Below are 16602 nucleotides of genomic sequence, written 5' to 3' on the forward strand. Positions count from 1 at the left end.
CTATCATTTATATGGCCTTATTTGGGCATCGATATTCTTTCACTTTGAATTCATCTATTGCGAGGTAATGGAATATAATTTTTTTGATACATGAAAGAAGAAACTTTTGGATTGTCAGGCGGAGAAAAGAATCAATACTTTGAAGGATTTTATGTGAATAGCTAAACTTTTATTCGAATGACAAGAGTTGAATGGATATGACTTTATAAAATTGAGCGCCACATTCTCATCTCGAAAGCATTTGTTTCGTTCTGTTATTTATAGCATTTTCATTATTCAGGTTACAAGCAGGTCTTTTTGCATTGTCATTGTGTTTAATACAAAAGCTATTAGTTGTTACTCTTTAAATTATGAATAGGTATGCACTAAGGATGGCTATTTTACTGTAAATTGGAGGTTTCTAATAGTCAAGAAGTGAAAGCAACAAACCGAGAGCTTTAAATATAGATGGACTTTTCTATTACAAGATCGAATGGACCATGGTTTTCCCAAATAATATAAACCGTTTCCTAGTTCTTGTTCAGATTGTTCGACGTAACCTCAACTATGCTGATAAGAAATTCAAACTCCTGATTTTTCTTCTTTATGTGTGCACCATCGCTAGTTGCTCCACCAAACACTTTCTTGCACTGTTTGATTTCTTCAGAGGCATCCTTAACTTGAACAGGTATGTTCTTGAAAGCACCCGACTTTAAGTAATTCTTAATGGCTTTAAGATCACGAATGGCGTCATTGTAATTGCTGGAACACGACTGGTATATAGTTTTCAACCGTGAATCGTGGGTTTTATTGACAACGGAGTTTATAACAGAATGGATTTTGTTGGCCTTCTTAGATGCCAAATCAACAGAAACTTCAGCAAGGCCTCTTGCGTCCACATTTGTTGTGCGGGGATCAGACTTTAAGAGTTTGTAGCAGCTCTCAAGATTGCTGGTCTTGGAGCACAAATGCTTTATCTCAATATCCGTCAATTTGTTTCCTGTTGCGGATGGTGCAATCGACATGAAGACTGTGGGTATGAGAATGAGCACAATGGTGGTTTCAAAGATAGCCATGTTTTTCTTTCTCTACTTTACTAGGACCGATTTGCCTCAATTTGCAAATGCCGAACTCCATCGAAGGCCTCTTATATGAGAGCTCAATCAAGCTCTTACATGGATTATAGATTTTTTGTCCCAAGATTTGCCAGGTTTTATTAATGGGTATTTGTTTGTTTAGCAAAAAAAACAATGCTATACATTTTTTTTTTCAAAAATTAACTTGAAAATATTAATTAATTTTTGCCACTTCTTATTATCAAATATATTAATAAGCAATTGAACTTTGGAGGAGATAAGTGAAAGAGAAATAGCAAAATCGTCATAATTGATTTTTGACGAAGTTGATGAGGACCATTGTTTGGTATATTTGCTAGGTAATTTTCTGTTGTATTAGTCTTTAAGTAATCATCCCTAGCTGGTCTGTCGAGCGTTCGCTCATTTGTCGCCTCTATATTTCGACAAAAAAGGAGTTTGTATTATTAAAATCTTGAAAAATTTCAATCATGTATAATTAAATGTTGTAATTTATGTTTGCTACTCTTTTGACATTTTATCTGAACTTAGTTAGTTAGATTTTTAGCATAATGGATATTGAAGAAATAGTCCTACAGGGGAGAGATGAATTAGTCTCCTAATCATCAGGGTAGAAGAAAAATCTTGACTCGACAATGCACGTTGGAAAACGGTGTTTGCCTCATTCGACAAAAATAAATAGCCTAAAATCCTTTTACAATGTTAAAAAATGGTCCTTCTAATAAATTTCTTTAATTTTTCCTCTATTTCTTGCTCCAGTCCAACACTCCCATCTTTGTGTTGTCGTAAACATTCTTACTCCACCACAACGAACTCCCTTATTGTGGAACTTTGGCTTTCTTTTTAATAATGAGTTAATCCAATAGTCGAATATAATTAATTTGTCTTACTATCATTTATAAGGCCTTATTTGGGCATCGATATTCTTTCACTTTGAATTCATCTATTGCGAGGTAATGGAATATAATTTTTTTGATACATGAAAGAAGAAACTTTTGGATTGTCAGGCGGAGAAAAGAATCAATACTTTGAAGGATTTTATGTGAATAGCTAAACTTTTATTCGAATGACAAGAGTTGAATGGATATGACTTTATAAAATTGAGCGCCACATTCTCATCTCGAAAGCATTTGTTTTGTTCTGTTATTTATAGCATTTTCATTATTCGGGTTACAAGCAGGTCTTTTTGCATTGTCATTGTGTTTAATACAAAAGCTATTAGTTGTTACTCTTTAAATTATGAATAGGTATGCACTAAGGATGGAATTTTTCTGTAAATTGGAGGTTTCTAATAGTCAAGAAGTGAAAGCAACAAACCGAGAGCTTTAAATATAGATGGACTTTTCTATTACAAGATCGAATGGACCATGGTTTTCCCAAGTAATATAAACCGTTTTCTAGTTCTTGTTCGGATTGTTCGACGTAACCTCAACTATGCTGATAAGAAATTCAAACTCCTGATTTTTCTTCTTTATGTGTGCACCATCGCTAGTTGCTCCACCAAACACTTTCTTGCACTGTTTGATTTCTTCAGAGGCATCCTTAACTTGAACAGGTATGTTCTTGAAAGCACCCGACTTTAAGTAATTCTTAATGGCTTTAAGATCACGAATGGCGTCATTGTAATTGCTGGAACACGACTGGTATATAGTTTTCAACCGTGAATCGTGGGTTTTATTGACAACGGAGTTTATAACAGAATGGATTTTGTTGGCCTTCTTAGATGCCAAATCAACAGAAACTTCAGCAAGGCCTCTTGCGTCCACATTTGTTGTGCGGGGATCAGACTTTAAGAGTTTGTAGCAGCTCTCAAGATTGCTGGTCTTGGAGCACAAATGCTTTATCTCAATATCCGTCAATTTGTTTCCTGTTGCGGATGGTGCAATCGACATGAAGACTGTGGGTATGAGAATGAGCACAATGGAGGTTTCGAAGATAGCCATGTTTTTCTTTCTCTACTTTACTAGGACTGATTTTCCTCAATTTGCAAATGCCGAAGTCCATCGAAGGCCTCTTATATGATAGCTCAATCAAGCTCTTACATGGATTATAGATTTTTTGTCCCAAGATTTGCCAGGTTTTATTAATGGGTATTTGTTTGTTTGGCAAAAAAAACAATGCTATACATTTTTTTTTTCAAAAATTAAATTGAAAATATTAAGTAATTTTTGCCACTTCTTATTTTCAAATATATTAATAAGCAATTGAACTTAGGAGGAGATAAGTGAAAGAGAAATAGCAAAATCGTCATAATTGATTTTTGACGAAGTTGATAAGGACCATTGTTTGGTATATTTGCTAGGTAATTTTCTGTTGTATTAGTCTTTAGGTAATCATCCCTAGCTGGTCTGTCGAGCGTTCGCTCATTTGTCGCCTCTATATTTCGACAAAAAAGGAGTTTGTATTATTAAAATCTTGAAAAATTTCAATCATGTAAAATAAAATGTTGTAATTTATGTTTGCTTCTCTTTTGACATTTTATCTGAACTTAGTTAGTTAGATTTTTAGCATAATGGATATTGAAGAAATAGTCCTACAGGGGAGAGATGAATTAGTCTCCTAATCATCAGGGTAGAAGAAAAATCTTGACTCGACAATGCACGTTGGAAAACGGTGTTTGCCTCATTCGACAAAAATAAATTGCCTAAAATCCTTTTACAATGTTAAAAAATGGTCCTTCTAATAAATTTCTTTAATTTTTCCTCTATTTCTTGCTCCAGTCCAACACTCCCATCTTTGTGTTGTCGTAAACATTCTTACTCCACCACAACGAACTCCCTTATTGTGGAACTTTGGCTTTCTTTTTAATAATGAGTTAATCCAATAGTCGAATATAATTAATTTGTCTTACTATCATTTATAAGGCCTTATTTGGGCATCGATATTCTTTCACTTTGAATTCATCTATTGCGAGGTAATGGAATATAATTTTTTTGATACATGAAAGAAGAAACTTTTGGATTGTCAGGCGGAGAAAAGAATCAATACTTTGAAGGATTTTATGTGAATAGCTAAACTTTTATTCGAATGACAAGAGATGAATGGATATGACTTCATAAAATTAAGCGCCACATTCTCATCTCGAAAGCATTTGTTTCGTTCTGTTATTTATAGCATTTTCATTATTCAGGTTACAAGCAGGTCTTTTTGCATTGTCATTGTGTTTAATACAAAAGCTATTAGTTGTTACTCTTTAAATTATGAATAGGTATGCACTAAGGATGGCATTTTTCTGTAAATTGGAGGTTTCTAATAGTCAAGAAGTGAAAGCAACAAACCGAGAGCTTTAAATATAGATGGACTTTTCTATTACAAGATCGAATGGACCATGGTTTTCCCAAATAATATAAACCGTTTCCTAGTTCTTGTTCAGATTTTTTCGACGTAACCTCAACTATGCTGATAAGAAATTCAAACTCCTGATTTGTCTTCTTTATGTGTGCACCATCGCTAGTTGCTCCACCAAACACTTTCTTGCACTGTTTGATTTCTTCAGAGGCATCCTTAACTTGAACAGGTATGTTCTTGAAAGCACCCGACTTTAAGTAATTCTTAATGGCTTTAAGATCACGAATGGCGTCATTGTAATTGCTGGAACACGACTGGTATATAGTTTTCAACCGTGAATCGTGGGTTTTATTGACAACGGAGTTTATAACAGAATGGATTTTGTTGGCCTTCTTAGATGCCAAATCAACAGAAACTTCAGCAAGGCCTCTTGCGTCCACATTTGTTGTGCGGGGATCAGACTTTAAGAGTTTGTAGCAGCTCTCAAGATTGCTGGTCTTGGAGCACAAATGCTTTATCTCAATATCCGTCAATTTGTTTCCTGTTGCGGATGGTGCAATCGACATGAAGACTGTGGGTATGAGAATGAGCACAATGGTGGTTTCAAAGATAGCCATGTTTTTCTTTCTCTACTTTACTAGGACCGATTTGCCTCAATTTGCAAATGCCGAACTCCATCGAAGGCCTCTTATATGAGAGCTCAATCAAGCTCTTACATGGATTATAGATTTTTTGTCCCAAGATTTGCCAGGTTTTATTAATGGGTATTTGTTTGTTTAGCAAAAAAAACAATGCTATACATTTTTTTTTTCAAAAATTAACTTGAAAATATTAATAAATTTTTGCCACTTCTTATTATCAAATATATTAATAAGCAATTGAACTTTGGAGGAGATAAGTGAAAGAGAAATAGCAAAATCGTCATAATTGATTTTTGACGAAGTTGATGAGGACCATTGTTTGGTATATTTGCTAGGTAATTTTCTGTTGTATTAGTCTTTAAGTAATCATCCCTAGCTGGTCTGTCGAGCGTTCGCTCATTTGTCGCCTCTATATTTCGACAAAAAAGGAGTTTGTATTATTAAAATCTTGAAAAATTTCAATCATGTATAATAAAATGTTGTAATTTATGTTTGCTACTCTTTTGACATTTTATCTGAACTTAGTTAGTTAGATTTTTAGCATAATGGATATTGAAGAAATAGTCCTACAGGGGAGAGATGAATTAGTCTCCTAATCATCAGGGTAGAAGAAAAATCTTGACTCGACAATGCACGTTGGAAAACGGTGTTTGCCTCATTGGACAAAAATAAATAGCCTAAAATCCTTTTACAATGTTAAAAAATGGTCCTTCTAATAAATTTCTTTAATTTTTCCTCTATTTCTTGCTCCAGTCCAACACTCCCATCTTTGTGTTGTCGTAAACATTCTTACTCCACCACAACGAACTCCCTTATTGTGGAACTTTGGCTTTCTTTTTAATAATGAGTTAATCCAATAGTCGAATATAATTAATTTGTCTTACTATCATTTATAAGGCCTTATTTGGGCATCGATATTCTTTCACTTTGAATTCATCTATTGCGAGGTAATGGAATATAATTTTTTTGATACATGAAAGAAGAAACTTTTGGATTGTCAGGCGGAGAAAAGAATCAATACTTTGAAGGATTTTATGTGAATAGCTAAACTTTTATTCGAATGACAAGAGTTGAATGGATATGACTTTATAAAATTGAGCGCCACATTGTCATCTCGAAAGCATTTGTTTCGTTCTGTTATTTATAGCATTTTCATTATTCGGGTTACAAGCAGGTCTTTTTGCATTGTCATTGTGTTTAATACAAAAGCTATTAGTTGTTACTCTTTAAATTATGAATAGGTATGCACTAAGGATGGCATTTTTCTGTAAATTGGAGGTTTCTAATAGTCAAGAAGTGAAAGCAACAAACCGAGACTTTTAAATATAGATGGACTTTTCTATTACAAGATCGAATGGACCATGGTTTTCCCAAGTAATATAAACCATTTCGTAGTTCTTGTTCACATTGTTCGACGTAACCTCAACTATGCTGATAAGAAATTCAAACTCCTGATTTTTCTTCTTTATGTGTGCACCAATGCTAGTTGCTCCACCAAACACTTTCTTGCACTGTTTGATTTCTTCAGAGGCATCCTTAACTTGAACAGGTATGTTCTTGAAAGCACCCGACTTTAAGTAATTCTTAATGGCTTTAAGATCACGAATGGCGTCATTGTAATTGCTGGAACACGACTGGTATATAGTTTTCAACCGTGAATCGTGGGTTTTATTGACAACGGAGTTTATAACAGAATGGATTTTGTTGGCCTTCTTAGATGCCAAATCAACAGAAACTTCAGCAAGGCCTCTTGCGTCCACATTTGTTGTGCGGGGATCAGACTTTAAGAGTTTGTAGCAGCTCTCAAGATTGCTGGTCTTGGAGCACAAATGCTTTATCTCAATATCCGTCAATTTGTTTCCTGTTGCGGATGGTGCAATCGACATGAAGACTGTGGGTATGAGAATGAGCACAATGGAGGTTTCGAAGATAGCCATGTTTTTCTTTCTCTACTTTACTAGGACTGATTTTCCTCAATTTGCAAATGCCGAAGTCCATCGAAGGCCTCTTATATGATAGCTCAATCAAGCTCTTACATGGATTATAGATTTTTTGTCCCAAGATTTGCCAGGTTTTATTAATGGGTATTTGTTTGTTTGGCAAAAAAAACAATGCTATACATTTTTTTTTTCAAAAATTAAATTGAAAATATTAAGTAATTTTTGCCACTTCTTATTTTCAAATATATTAATAAGCAATTGAACTTAGGAGGAGATAAGTGAAAGAGAAATAGCAAAATCGTCATAATTGATTTTTGACGAAGTTGATAAGGACCATTGTTTGGTATATTTGCTAGGTAATTTTCTGTTGTATTAGTCTTTAAGTAATCATCCCTAGCTGGTCTGTCGAGCGTTCGCTCATTTGTCGCCTCTATATTTCGACAAAAAAGGAGTTTGTATTATTAAAATCTTGAAAAATTTCAATCATGTAAAATAAAATGTTGTAATTTATGTTTGCTTCTCTTTTGACATTTTATCTGAACTTAGTTAGTTAGATTTTTAGCATAATGGATATTGAAGAAATAGTCCTACAGGGGAGAGATGAATTAGTCCCCTAATCATCAGGGTAGAAGAAAAATCTTGACTCGACAATGCACGTTGGAAAACGGTGTTTGCCTCATTCGACAAAAATAAATAGCCTAAAATCCTTTTACAATGTTAAAAAATGGTCCTTCTAATAAATTTCTTTAATTTTTCCTCTATTTCTTGCTCCAGTCCAACACTCCCATCTTTGTGTTGTCGTAAACATTCTTACTCCACCACAACGAACTCCCTTATTGTGGAACTTTGGCTTTCTTTTTAATAATGAGTTAATCCAATAGTCGAATATAATTAATTTGTCTTACTATCATTTATAAGGCCTTATTTGGGCATCGATATTCTTTCACTTTGAATTCATCTATTGCGAGGTAATGGAATATAATTTTTTTGATACATGAAAGAAGAAACTTTTGGATTGTCAGGCGGAGAAAAGAATCAATACTTTGAAGGATTTTATGTGAATAGCTAAACTTTTATTCGAATGACAAGAGTTGAATGGATATGACTTTATAAAATTGAGCGCCACATTCTCATCTCGAAAGCATTTGTTTCGTTCTGTTATTTATAGCATTTTCATTATTCAGGTTACAAGCAGGTCTTTTTGCATTGTCATTGTGTTTAATACAAAAGCTATTAGTTGTTACTCTTTAAATTATGAATAGGTATGCACTAAGGATGGCATTTTTCTGTAAATTGGAGGTTTCTAATAGTCAAGAAGTGAAAGCAACAAACCGAGAGCTTTAAATATAGATGGACTTTTCTATTACAAGATCGAATGGACCATGGTTTTCCCAAATAATATAAACCGTTTCCTAGTTCTTGTTCAGATTTTTTCGACGTAACCTCAACTATGCTGATAAGAAATTCAAACTCCTGATTTGTCTTCTTTATGTGTGCACCATCGCTAGTTGCTCCACCAAACACTTTCTTGCACTGTTTGATTTCTTCAGAGGCATCCTTAACTTGAACAGGTATGTTCTTGAAAGCACCCGACTTTAAGTAATTCTTAATGGCTTTAAGATCACGAATGGCGTCATTGTAATTGCTGGAACACGACTGGTATATAGTTTTCAACCGTGAATCGTGGGTTTTATTGACAACGGAGTTTATAACAGAATGGATTTTGTTGGCCTTCTTAGATGCCAAATCAACAGAAACTTCAGCAAGGCCTCTTGCGTCCACATTTGTTGTGCGGGGATCAGACTTTAAGAGTTTGTAGCAGCTCTCAAGATTGCTGGTCTTGGAGCACAAATGCTTTATCTCAATATCCGTCAATTTGTTTCCTGTTGCGGATGGTGCAATCGACATGAAGACTGTGGGTATGAGAATGAGCACAATGGTGGTTTCAAAGATAGCCATGTTTTTCTTTCTCTACTTTACTAGGACCGATTTGCCTCAATTTGCAAATGCCGAACTCCATCGAAGGCCTCTTATATGAGAGCTCAATCAAGCTCTTACATGGATTATAGATTTTTTGTCCCAAGATTTGCCAGGTTTTATTAATGGGTATTTGTTTGTTTAGCAAAAAAAACAATGCTATACATTTTTTTTTTCAAAAATTAACTTGAAAATATTAATAAATTTTTGCCACTTCTTATTATCAAATATATTAATAAGCAATTGAACTTTGGAGGAGATAAGTGAAAGAGAAATAGCAAAATCGTCATAATTGATTTTTGACGAAGTTGATGAGGACCATTGTTTGGTATATTTGCTAGGTAATTTTCTGTTGTATTAGTCTTTAAGTAATCATCCCTAGCTGGTCTGTCGAGCGTTCGCTCATTTGTCGCCTCTATATTTCGACAAAAAAGGAGTTTGTATTATTAAAATCTTGAAAAATTTCAATCATGTATAATAAAATGTTGTAATTTATGTTTGCTACTCTTTTGACATTTTATCTGAACTTAGTTAGTTAGATTTTTAGCATAATGGATATTGAAGAAATAGTCCTACAGGGGAGAGATGAATTAGTCTCCTAATCATCAGGGTAGAAGAAAAATCTTGACTCGACAATGCACGTTGGAAAACGGTGTTTGCCTCATTGGACAAAAATAAATAGCCTAAAATCCTTTTACAATGTTAAAAAATGGTCCTTCTAATAAATTTCTTTAATTTTTCCTCTATTTCTTGCTCCAGTCCAACACTCCCATCTTTGTGTTGTCGTAAACATTCTTACTCCACCACAACGAACTCCCTTATTGTGGAACTTTGGCTTTCTTTTTAATAATGAGTTAATCCAATAGTCGAATATAATTAATTTGTCTTACTATCATTTATAAGGCCTTATTTGGGCATCGATATTCTTTCACTTTGAATTCATCTATTGCGAGGTAATGGAATATAATTTTTTTGATACATGAAAGAAGAAACTTTTGGATTGTCAGGCGGAGAAAAGAATCAATACTTTGAAGGATTTTATGTGAATAGCTAAACTTTTATTCGAATGACAAGAGTTGAATGGATATGACTTTATAAAATTGAGCGCCACATTGTCATCTCGAAAGCATTTGTTTCGTTCTGTTATTTATAGCATTTTCATTATTCGGGTTACAAGCAGGTCTTTTTGCATTGTCATTGTGTTTAATACAAAAGCTATTAGTTGTTACTCTTTAAATTATGAATAGGTATGCACTAAGGATGGCATTTTTCTGTAAATTGGAGGTTTCTAATAGTCAAGAAGTGAAAGCAACAAACCGAGACTTTTAAATATAGATGGACTTTTCTATTACAAGATCGAATGGACCATGGTTTTCCCAAATAATATAAACCGTTTCCTAGTTCTTGTTCAGATTGTTCGACGTAACCTCAACTATGCTGATAAGAAATTCAAACTCCTGATTTTTCTTCTTTATGTGTGCACCATCGCTAGTTGCTCCACCAAACACTTTCTTGCACTGTTTGATTTCTTCAGAGGCATCCTTAACTTGAACAGGTATGTTCTTGAAAGCACCCGACTTTAAGTAATTCTTAATGGCTTTAAGATCACGAATGGCGTCATTGTAATTGCTGGAACACGACTGGTATATAGTTTTCAACCGTGAATCGTGGGTTTTATTGACAACGGAGTTTATAACAGAATGGAGTTTTTTGGCCTTCTTAGATGCCAAATCAACAGAAACTTCAGCAAGGCCTCTTGCGTCCACATTTGTTGTGCGGGGATCAGACTTTAAGAGTTTGTAGCAGCTCTCAAGATTGCTGGTCTTGGAGCACAAATGCTTTATCTCAATATCCGTCAATTTGTTTCCTGTTGCGGATGGTGCAATCGACATGAAGACTGTGGGTATGAGAATGAGCACAATGGAGGTTTCGAAGATAGCCATGTTTTTCTTTCTCTACTTTACTAGGACTGATTTGCCTCAATTTGCAAATGCCGAAGTCCATCGAAGGCCTCTTATATGATAGCTCAATCAAGCTCTTACATGGATTATAGATTTTTTGTCTCAAGATTTGCCAGGTTTTATTAATGGGTATTTGTTTGTTTGGCAAAAAAAACAATGCTATACATTTTTTTTTTTCAAAAATTAAATTGAAAATATTAAGTAATTTTTGCCACTTCTTATTTTCAAATATATTAATAAGCAATTGAACTTAGGAGGAGATAAGTGAAAGAGAAATAGCAAAATCGTCATAATTGATTTTTGACGAAGTTGATAAGGACCATTGTTTGGTATATTTGCTAGGTAATTTTCTGTTGTATTAGTCTTTAAGTAATCATCCCTAGCTGGTCTGTCGAGCGTTCGCTCATTTGTCGCCTCTATATTTCGACAAAAAAGGAGTTTGTATTATTAAAATCTTGAAAAATTTCAATCATGTAAAATAAAATGTTGTAATTTATGTTTGCTTCTCTTTTGACATTTTATCTGAACTTAGTTAGTTAGATTTTTAGCATAATGGATATTGAAGAAATAGTCCTACAGGGGAGAGATGAATTAGTCCCCTAATCATCAGGGTAGAAGAAAAATCTTGACTCGACAATGCACGTTGGAAAACGGTGTTTGCCTCATTCGACAAAAATAAATAGCCTAAAATCCTTTTACAATGTTAAAAAATGGTCCTTCTAATAAATTTCTTTAATTTTTCCTCTATTTCTTGCTCCAGTCCAACACTCCCATCTTTGTGTTGTCGTAAACATTCTTACTCCACCACAACGAACTCCCTTATTGTGGAACTTTGGCTTTCTTTTTAATAATGAGTTAATCCAATAGTCGAATATAATTAATTTGTCTTACTATCATTTATAAGGCCTTATTTGGGCATCGATATTCTTTCACCTTGAATTCATCTATTGCGAGGTAATGGAATATAATTTTTTTGATACATGAAAGAAGAAACTTTTGGATTGTCAGGCGGAGAAAAGAATCAATACTTTGAAGGATTTTATGTGAATAGCTAAACTTTTATTCGAATGACAAGAGTTGAATGGATATGACTTTATAAAATTGAGCGCCACATTCTCATCTCGAAAGCATTTGTTTCGTTCTGTTATTTATAGCATTTTCATTATTCAGGTTACAAGCAGGTCTTTTTGCATTGTCATTGTGTTTAATACAAAAGCTATTAGTTGTTACTCTTTAAATTATGAATAGGTATGCACTAAGGATGGCATTTTTCTGTAAATTGGAGGTTTCTAATAGTCAAGAAGTGAAAGCAACAAACCGAGAGCTTTAAATATAGATGGACTTTTCTATTACAAGATCGAATGGACCATGGTTTTCCCAAATAATATAAACCGTTTCCTAGTTCTTGTTCAGATTGTTCGACGTAACCTCAACTATGCTGATAAGAAATTCAAACTCCTGATTTTTCTTCTTTATGTGTGCACCAGCGCTAGTTGCTCCACCAAAGACTTTCTTGCACTGTTTGATTTCTTCAGAGGCATCCTTAACTTGAACAGGTATGTTCTTGAAAGCACCCGACTTTAAGTAATTCTTAATGGCTTTAAGATCACGAATGGCGTCATTGTAATTGCTGGAACACGACTGGTATATAGTTTTCAACCGTGAATCGTGGGTTTTATTGACAACGGAGTTTATAACAGAATGGATTTTGTTGGCCTTCTTAGATGCCAAATCAACAGAAACTTCAGCAAGGCCTCTTGCGTCCACATTTGTTGTGCGGGGATCAGACTTTAAGAGTTTGTAGCAGCTCTCAAGATTGCTGGTCTTGGAGCACAAATGCTTTATCTCAATATCCGTCAATTTGTTTCCTGTTGCGGATGGTGCAATCGACATGAAGACTGTGGGTATGAGAATGAGCACAATGGAGGTTTCGAAGATAGCCATGTTTTTCTTTCTCTACTTTACTAGGACTGATTTGCCTCAATTTGCAAATGCCAAAGTCCATCGAAGGCCTCTTATATGAGAGCTCAATCAAGCTCTTACATGGATTATAGATTTTTTGTCCCAAGATTATCCAGGTTTTATTAATGGGAATTTGTTTGTTTGGCAAAAAAAACAATGCTAAAACATTTTTTTTTTCAAAATTTAAATTGAAAATATTAATTAATTTTTGCAACTTCTTATTTTCAAATATATTAATAAGCAATTGAACTTAGGAGGAGATAAGTGAAAGAGAAATAGCAAAATCGTCATAATTGATTTTTGACGAAATTGATGAGGATCATTGTTTGGTATATTTGCTAGGTAATTTCTGTTGTATTACTCTTTGAGTAATCATCCCTAGCCGATCTGTCGAGCGTTCGCTCATTTGTCACCTCTATATTTCGACAAAAAAGGAGTTTGTATTATTAAAATCTTGAAAAATTTCAATCATGTAAAATAAAATGTTGAAATTTATGTTTGCTTCTCTTTTGACATTTTATCTGAACATAGTTAGTTAGATTTTTAGCATAATGGATATTGAAGAAATAGTCCTACGGGGGAGAGATGAATTAGTCTCCTAATCATTAGGGTAGAAGAAAAATCTTGACTCGACAATGCACGTGGGAAAATGGTGTTTGCCTCATTGGACAAAAATAAATAGCCTAAAAACCTTTTACAATGTTAAAAAATGGTCCTTCTAATAAATTTTATTTAATTTGTCCTCTATTTCTTGCTCCAGTCCAACACTCCCATCTTTATGTTGTCGTAAACATTCTTACTCCACCACAACGAACTCCCTTATTGTGGAACTTTGTCTTTCCTTTTAATAATGTGTTAATCCAATAGTCGAATATAATTAATTTGTCTTACTAGCATTTATAAGGCCTTATTTGGGCATCGATAGTCCTTCGCTTTGAATTCATCTATTGCGAGGTAATGGAATATAATTTTTTTGATACATGAAAGAAGAAACTTTTCGATTGTCAGGCAGAGAAAAGAATCAATACTTTGAAGGATTTTATGTGAATAGCTAAACTTTTATTCGAATGACAGGAGTTGAATGGATATGAATTTATAAAATTGAGCGCCACATCCTCATCTCGAACACATTTGTTTCGTTCTGTTATTTATAGCATTTTCATTATTCAGGTTACAGGCAGGTTTTTTTGCATTGTCATTGTGTTAAATACAAAAGCTATTAGTTGTTACACTTTAAATAATGAATAGGTATGCACTAAGGATGGCATTTTTCTGTAAATTGGAGGTTTCTAATAGTCAACAAGTGAAAGCAACAAACCGAGACTTTTAAATATAGATGGACTTTTCTATTACAAGATCGAATGGACCATGGTTTTCCCAAGTAATATAAACCATTTTCTAGTTCTTGTTCAGATTGTTCGACGTAACCTCAACTATGCTGATAAGAAATTCAAACTCCTGATTTTTCTTCTTTATGTGTGCACCATCGCTAGTTGCTCCACCAAACACTTTCTTGCACTGTTTGATTTCTTCAGAGGCATCCTTAACTTGAACAGGTATGTTCTTGAAAGCACCCGACTTTAAGTAATTCTTAATGGCTTTAAGATCACGAATGGCGTCAGTGTAATTGCTGGAACACGACTGGTATATAGCTTACAAACGTGAATCGTGGGTTTTAATGACAACGTAGTTTATAACAGAATGGATATTGCTGGCCTTCTTAGATGCCAAATCAACAGAAACTTCCGCAAGGCCTCTTGCGTCCACATTTGTTGTGCGAGGATCAGACTTTAAGAGTTTGTAGCAGCTCCCAAGATTGTTGGTCTTGGAGCACAAATGCTTTATCTCAATATCCGTTAATTTGTTTCCTGTTGCGGATGGTGCAATCGACATGAAGACTGTGGGTATGAGAATGAGCACAATGGAGGTTCCAAAAATAGCCATTTTTTTCTTTCTCTACTTTACTAGGACTGATTTGCCTCAATTTGCAAATGCCAAAGTCCATCGAAGGCCTCTTATATGAGAGCTCAATCAAGCTCTTACATGGATTATAGATTTTTTGTCCCAAGATTAGGCAGGTTTTATTAATGGGAATTTGTTTGTTTGGCAAAAAAAACAATGCTATACATTTTTTGTTTCAAAAATTAAATTGAAAATATTAATTAATTTTTGCAACTTCTTTTTTTCAAATATATTAATAAGCAATTGAACTTAGGAGGAGATAAGTGAAAGAGAAATAGCAAAATCGTTATAATTGATTTTTGACGAAATTGATGAGGACCATTGTTTGGTATATTTGCTAGGTAATTTTCTGTTGTATTACTCTTTGAGTAATCATCCCTAGCCGATCTGTCGAGCGTTCGCTCATTTGTCGCCTCTATATTTCGACAAAAAAGGAGTTTGTATTATTAAAATCTTGAAAAATTTCAATCATGTAAAGTAAAATGTTGAAATTTATGTTTTCTTCTCTTTTGACATTTTATCTGAACTTAGTTAGTTAGATTTTTAGCATAATGGATATTGGAGAAATAGTCCTACAGGGGAGAGATGAATTAGTCTCCTAATCATCAGGGTAGAAGAAAAATCTTGACTCGACAATGCACGTAGGAAAATGGTGTTTGCCTCATTGGACAAAAATAAATAGCCTAAAAACCTTTTACAATGTTAAAAAATGGCCCTTCTAATAAATTTTCTTTAATTTGTCCTCTATTTCTTGCTCTAGTCCAACACTCCCATCTTTGTGTTGTCGTAAACATTCTTACTCCACCACAACCAACTTCTTGTTGTGGAACTTTGTCTTCCATTTTAATGATGAGTTAATCCATTATTCGACTATAATTAATTTGTCTTACTAGCATTTCTAAGACCTTCATCGGGCATCAATATTCTTTTGTATTGAATTCTTCTATTACGAAGGTAATGGAGTATAGATTTTTTATTATATCAAAAGAAGAAACTTTTAGATTGTCAAGAAGAGAAAACAACCAATACTTTGAAGGATTTTATATGAATAGCTGAACTTTTATTCAATTTACAGGAGTTGAATGGATAGGAATTTCTAGAGGTGAGCACCACATTCTCATCTCTTGCGCGTTTGTTTCGTTCTCTTATTTATAGCATTTTCATGATTTAGGTTACAACAACTGTTACAAAATTATTTTGTAATGACCAAAATCGTTACAACAATCATAATAAAATTTGTGTTTGCCTAAAGCCATACAATTAGTAGGTTGTTATAATCTGCTATGGATTTTGTATTGGCTAGTAAAAATTTTTAACAGTTTTTTGGTGAAATAAGGAGCTGTTACAAAGGTAGTGGCAAAAACCTTTGGAAATCATTCGAAAAGAAAGTGTTACAAAAACCGTCACATTAGAGACGTTTTTTTTTCTTTTTTTTTTGAAATGGCCGTTACAAAAGCCATTACCAAATAATGGCTACATTATCTAATGGCTAATTTTAAACGGCTATATTAAGAGTTTCAAAGACCGTTACAGAAGCCGTTACAAAAAAACTTATATATTTATTTCATTTGATATCATTTCATTTGTTGTTGAAATTCTTATACTAACCGACACACTCTCAACACTCTGATTTTTGTGCATATACATTTAGTTTACTTATTTTAGTTTTATGATTTTTTATTAATTTTTATATCATGTTAATTATATGTATTCTCCTAAATAGTGTAGTGTAATATTTATATATAAATTTGTAGGTCATTAAATTAGAAATTAATTATATATATTTACGTGTGAATAC

At 33.7% G+C, this 16602-nt stretch overlaps 6 protein-coding genes across 6 annotated transcripts; all 6 read right to left on the bottom strand.

Annotated features, from left to right (window-relative positions):
• Positions 1–509: 509 nt before the first annotated feature.
• LOC148788347 (pectinesterase inhibitor-like) lies at positions 510–1055 on the bottom strand. The gene has a single exon (XM_088880027.1). It carries the CDS (start codon positions 1053–1055, stop codon positions 510–512), a length of 546 nt encoding a protein of 181 aa, XP_088736153.1.
• A 1415-nt stretch (positions 1056–2470) lies between these two features.
• Positions 2471–4978, bottom strand: LOC148788348 (uncharacterized). Its single transcript, XM_088880028.1, has 2 exons — positions 4426–4978; positions 2471–2970 (listed from the first exon to the last, which is right to left on the bottom strand). The coding sequence occupies exons 1-2, from the start codon at positions 4976–4978 to the stop codon at positions 2471–2473; spliced, it is 1053 nt and encodes a 350-aa protein (XP_088736154.1).
• Positions 4979–6321: 1343 nt separating this feature from the next.
• Positions 6322–8901, bottom strand: LOC148788349 (uncharacterized). Its single transcript, XM_088880029.1, has 2 exons — positions 8349–8901; positions 6322–6893 (listed from the first exon to the last, which is right to left on the bottom strand). Exons 1-2 carry the CDS (start codon positions 8899–8901, stop codon positions 6322–6324), a joined length of 1125 nt encoding a protein of 374 aa, XP_088736155.1.
• A 1415-nt stretch (positions 8902–10316) lies between these two features.
• LOC148788350 (pectinesterase inhibitor-like) lies at positions 10317–10862 on the bottom strand. Its single transcript, XM_088880030.1, has one exon. The coding sequence runs from the start codon at positions 10860–10862 to the stop codon at positions 10317–10319; it is 546 nt and encodes a 181-aa protein (XP_088736156.1).
• Positions 10863–12278: 1416 nt separating this feature from the next.
• Positions 12279–12824, bottom strand: LOC148788351 (pectinesterase inhibitor-like). Its single transcript, XM_088880031.1, has one exon. The coding sequence runs from the start codon at positions 12822–12824 to the stop codon at positions 12279–12281; it is 546 nt and encodes a 181-aa protein (XP_088736157.1).
• A 1416-nt stretch (positions 12825–14240) lies between these two features.
• LOC105179823 (pectinesterase inhibitor-like) lies at positions 14241–14786 on the bottom strand. The gene is made up of 2 exons (XM_011103465.1): positions 14559–14786; positions 14241–14483 (listed from the first exon to the last, which is right to left on the bottom strand). The coding sequence occupies exons 1-2, from the start codon at positions 14784–14786 to the stop codon at positions 14241–14243; spliced, it is 471 nt and encodes a 156-aa protein (XP_011101767.1).
• Between the last annotated feature and the right edge of the window lie 1816 nt (positions 14787–16602).

The sequence above is a fragment of the Sesamum indicum genome, linkage group LG4 (assembly GCF_026168435.1).
Source record: "Sesamum indicum cultivar Baizhima isolate 11 linkage group LG4, ASM2616843v1, whole genome shotgun sequence".
Taxonomy (NCBI): domain Eukaryota; kingdom Viridiplantae; phylum Streptophyta; class Magnoliopsida; order Lamiales; family Pedaliaceae; genus Sesamum; species Sesamum indicum.

Bases quoted from the DNA above. Each gene is read 5' to 3' on its own strand.
- LOC148788347 (XM_088880027.1), bottom strand. From the start codon at position 1,055: ATGGCTATCTTTGAAACCACCATTGTGCTCATTCTCATACCCACAGTC.
- LOC148788348 (XM_088880028.1), bottom strand. From the start codon at position 4,978: ATGGCTATCTTTGAAACCACCATTGTGCTCATTCTCATACCCACAGTC. The intron at 2,971-4,425 runs GTTTATATTATT...TCATACCCACAG, and splicing joins TGAACAAGAACTAGGAAACG to TCTTCATGTCGATTGCACCA.
- LOC148788349 (XM_088880029.1), bottom strand. From the start codon at position 8,901: ATGGCTATCTTTGAAACCACCATTGTGCTCATTCTCATACCCACAGTC. The intron at 6,894-8,348 runs GTTTATATTATT...TCATACCCACAG, and splicing joins TGAACAAGAACTAGGAAACG to TCTTCATGTCGATTGCACCA.
- LOC148788350 (XM_088880030.1), bottom strand. From the start codon at position 10,862: ATGGCTATCTTCGAAACCTCCATTGTGCTCATTCTCATACCCACAGTC.
- LOC148788351 (XM_088880031.1), bottom strand. From the start codon at position 12,824: ATGGCTATCTTCGAAACCTCCATTGTGCTCATTCTCATACCCACAGTC.
- LOC105179823 (XM_011103465.1), bottom strand. From the start codon at position 14,786: ATGGCTATTTTTGGAACCTCCATTGTGCTCATTCTCATACCCACAGTC. The intron at 14,484-14,558 runs GCCAGCAATATC...GCTATATACCAG, and splicing joins TTGATTTGGCATCTAAGAAG to TCGTGTTCCAGCAATTACAC.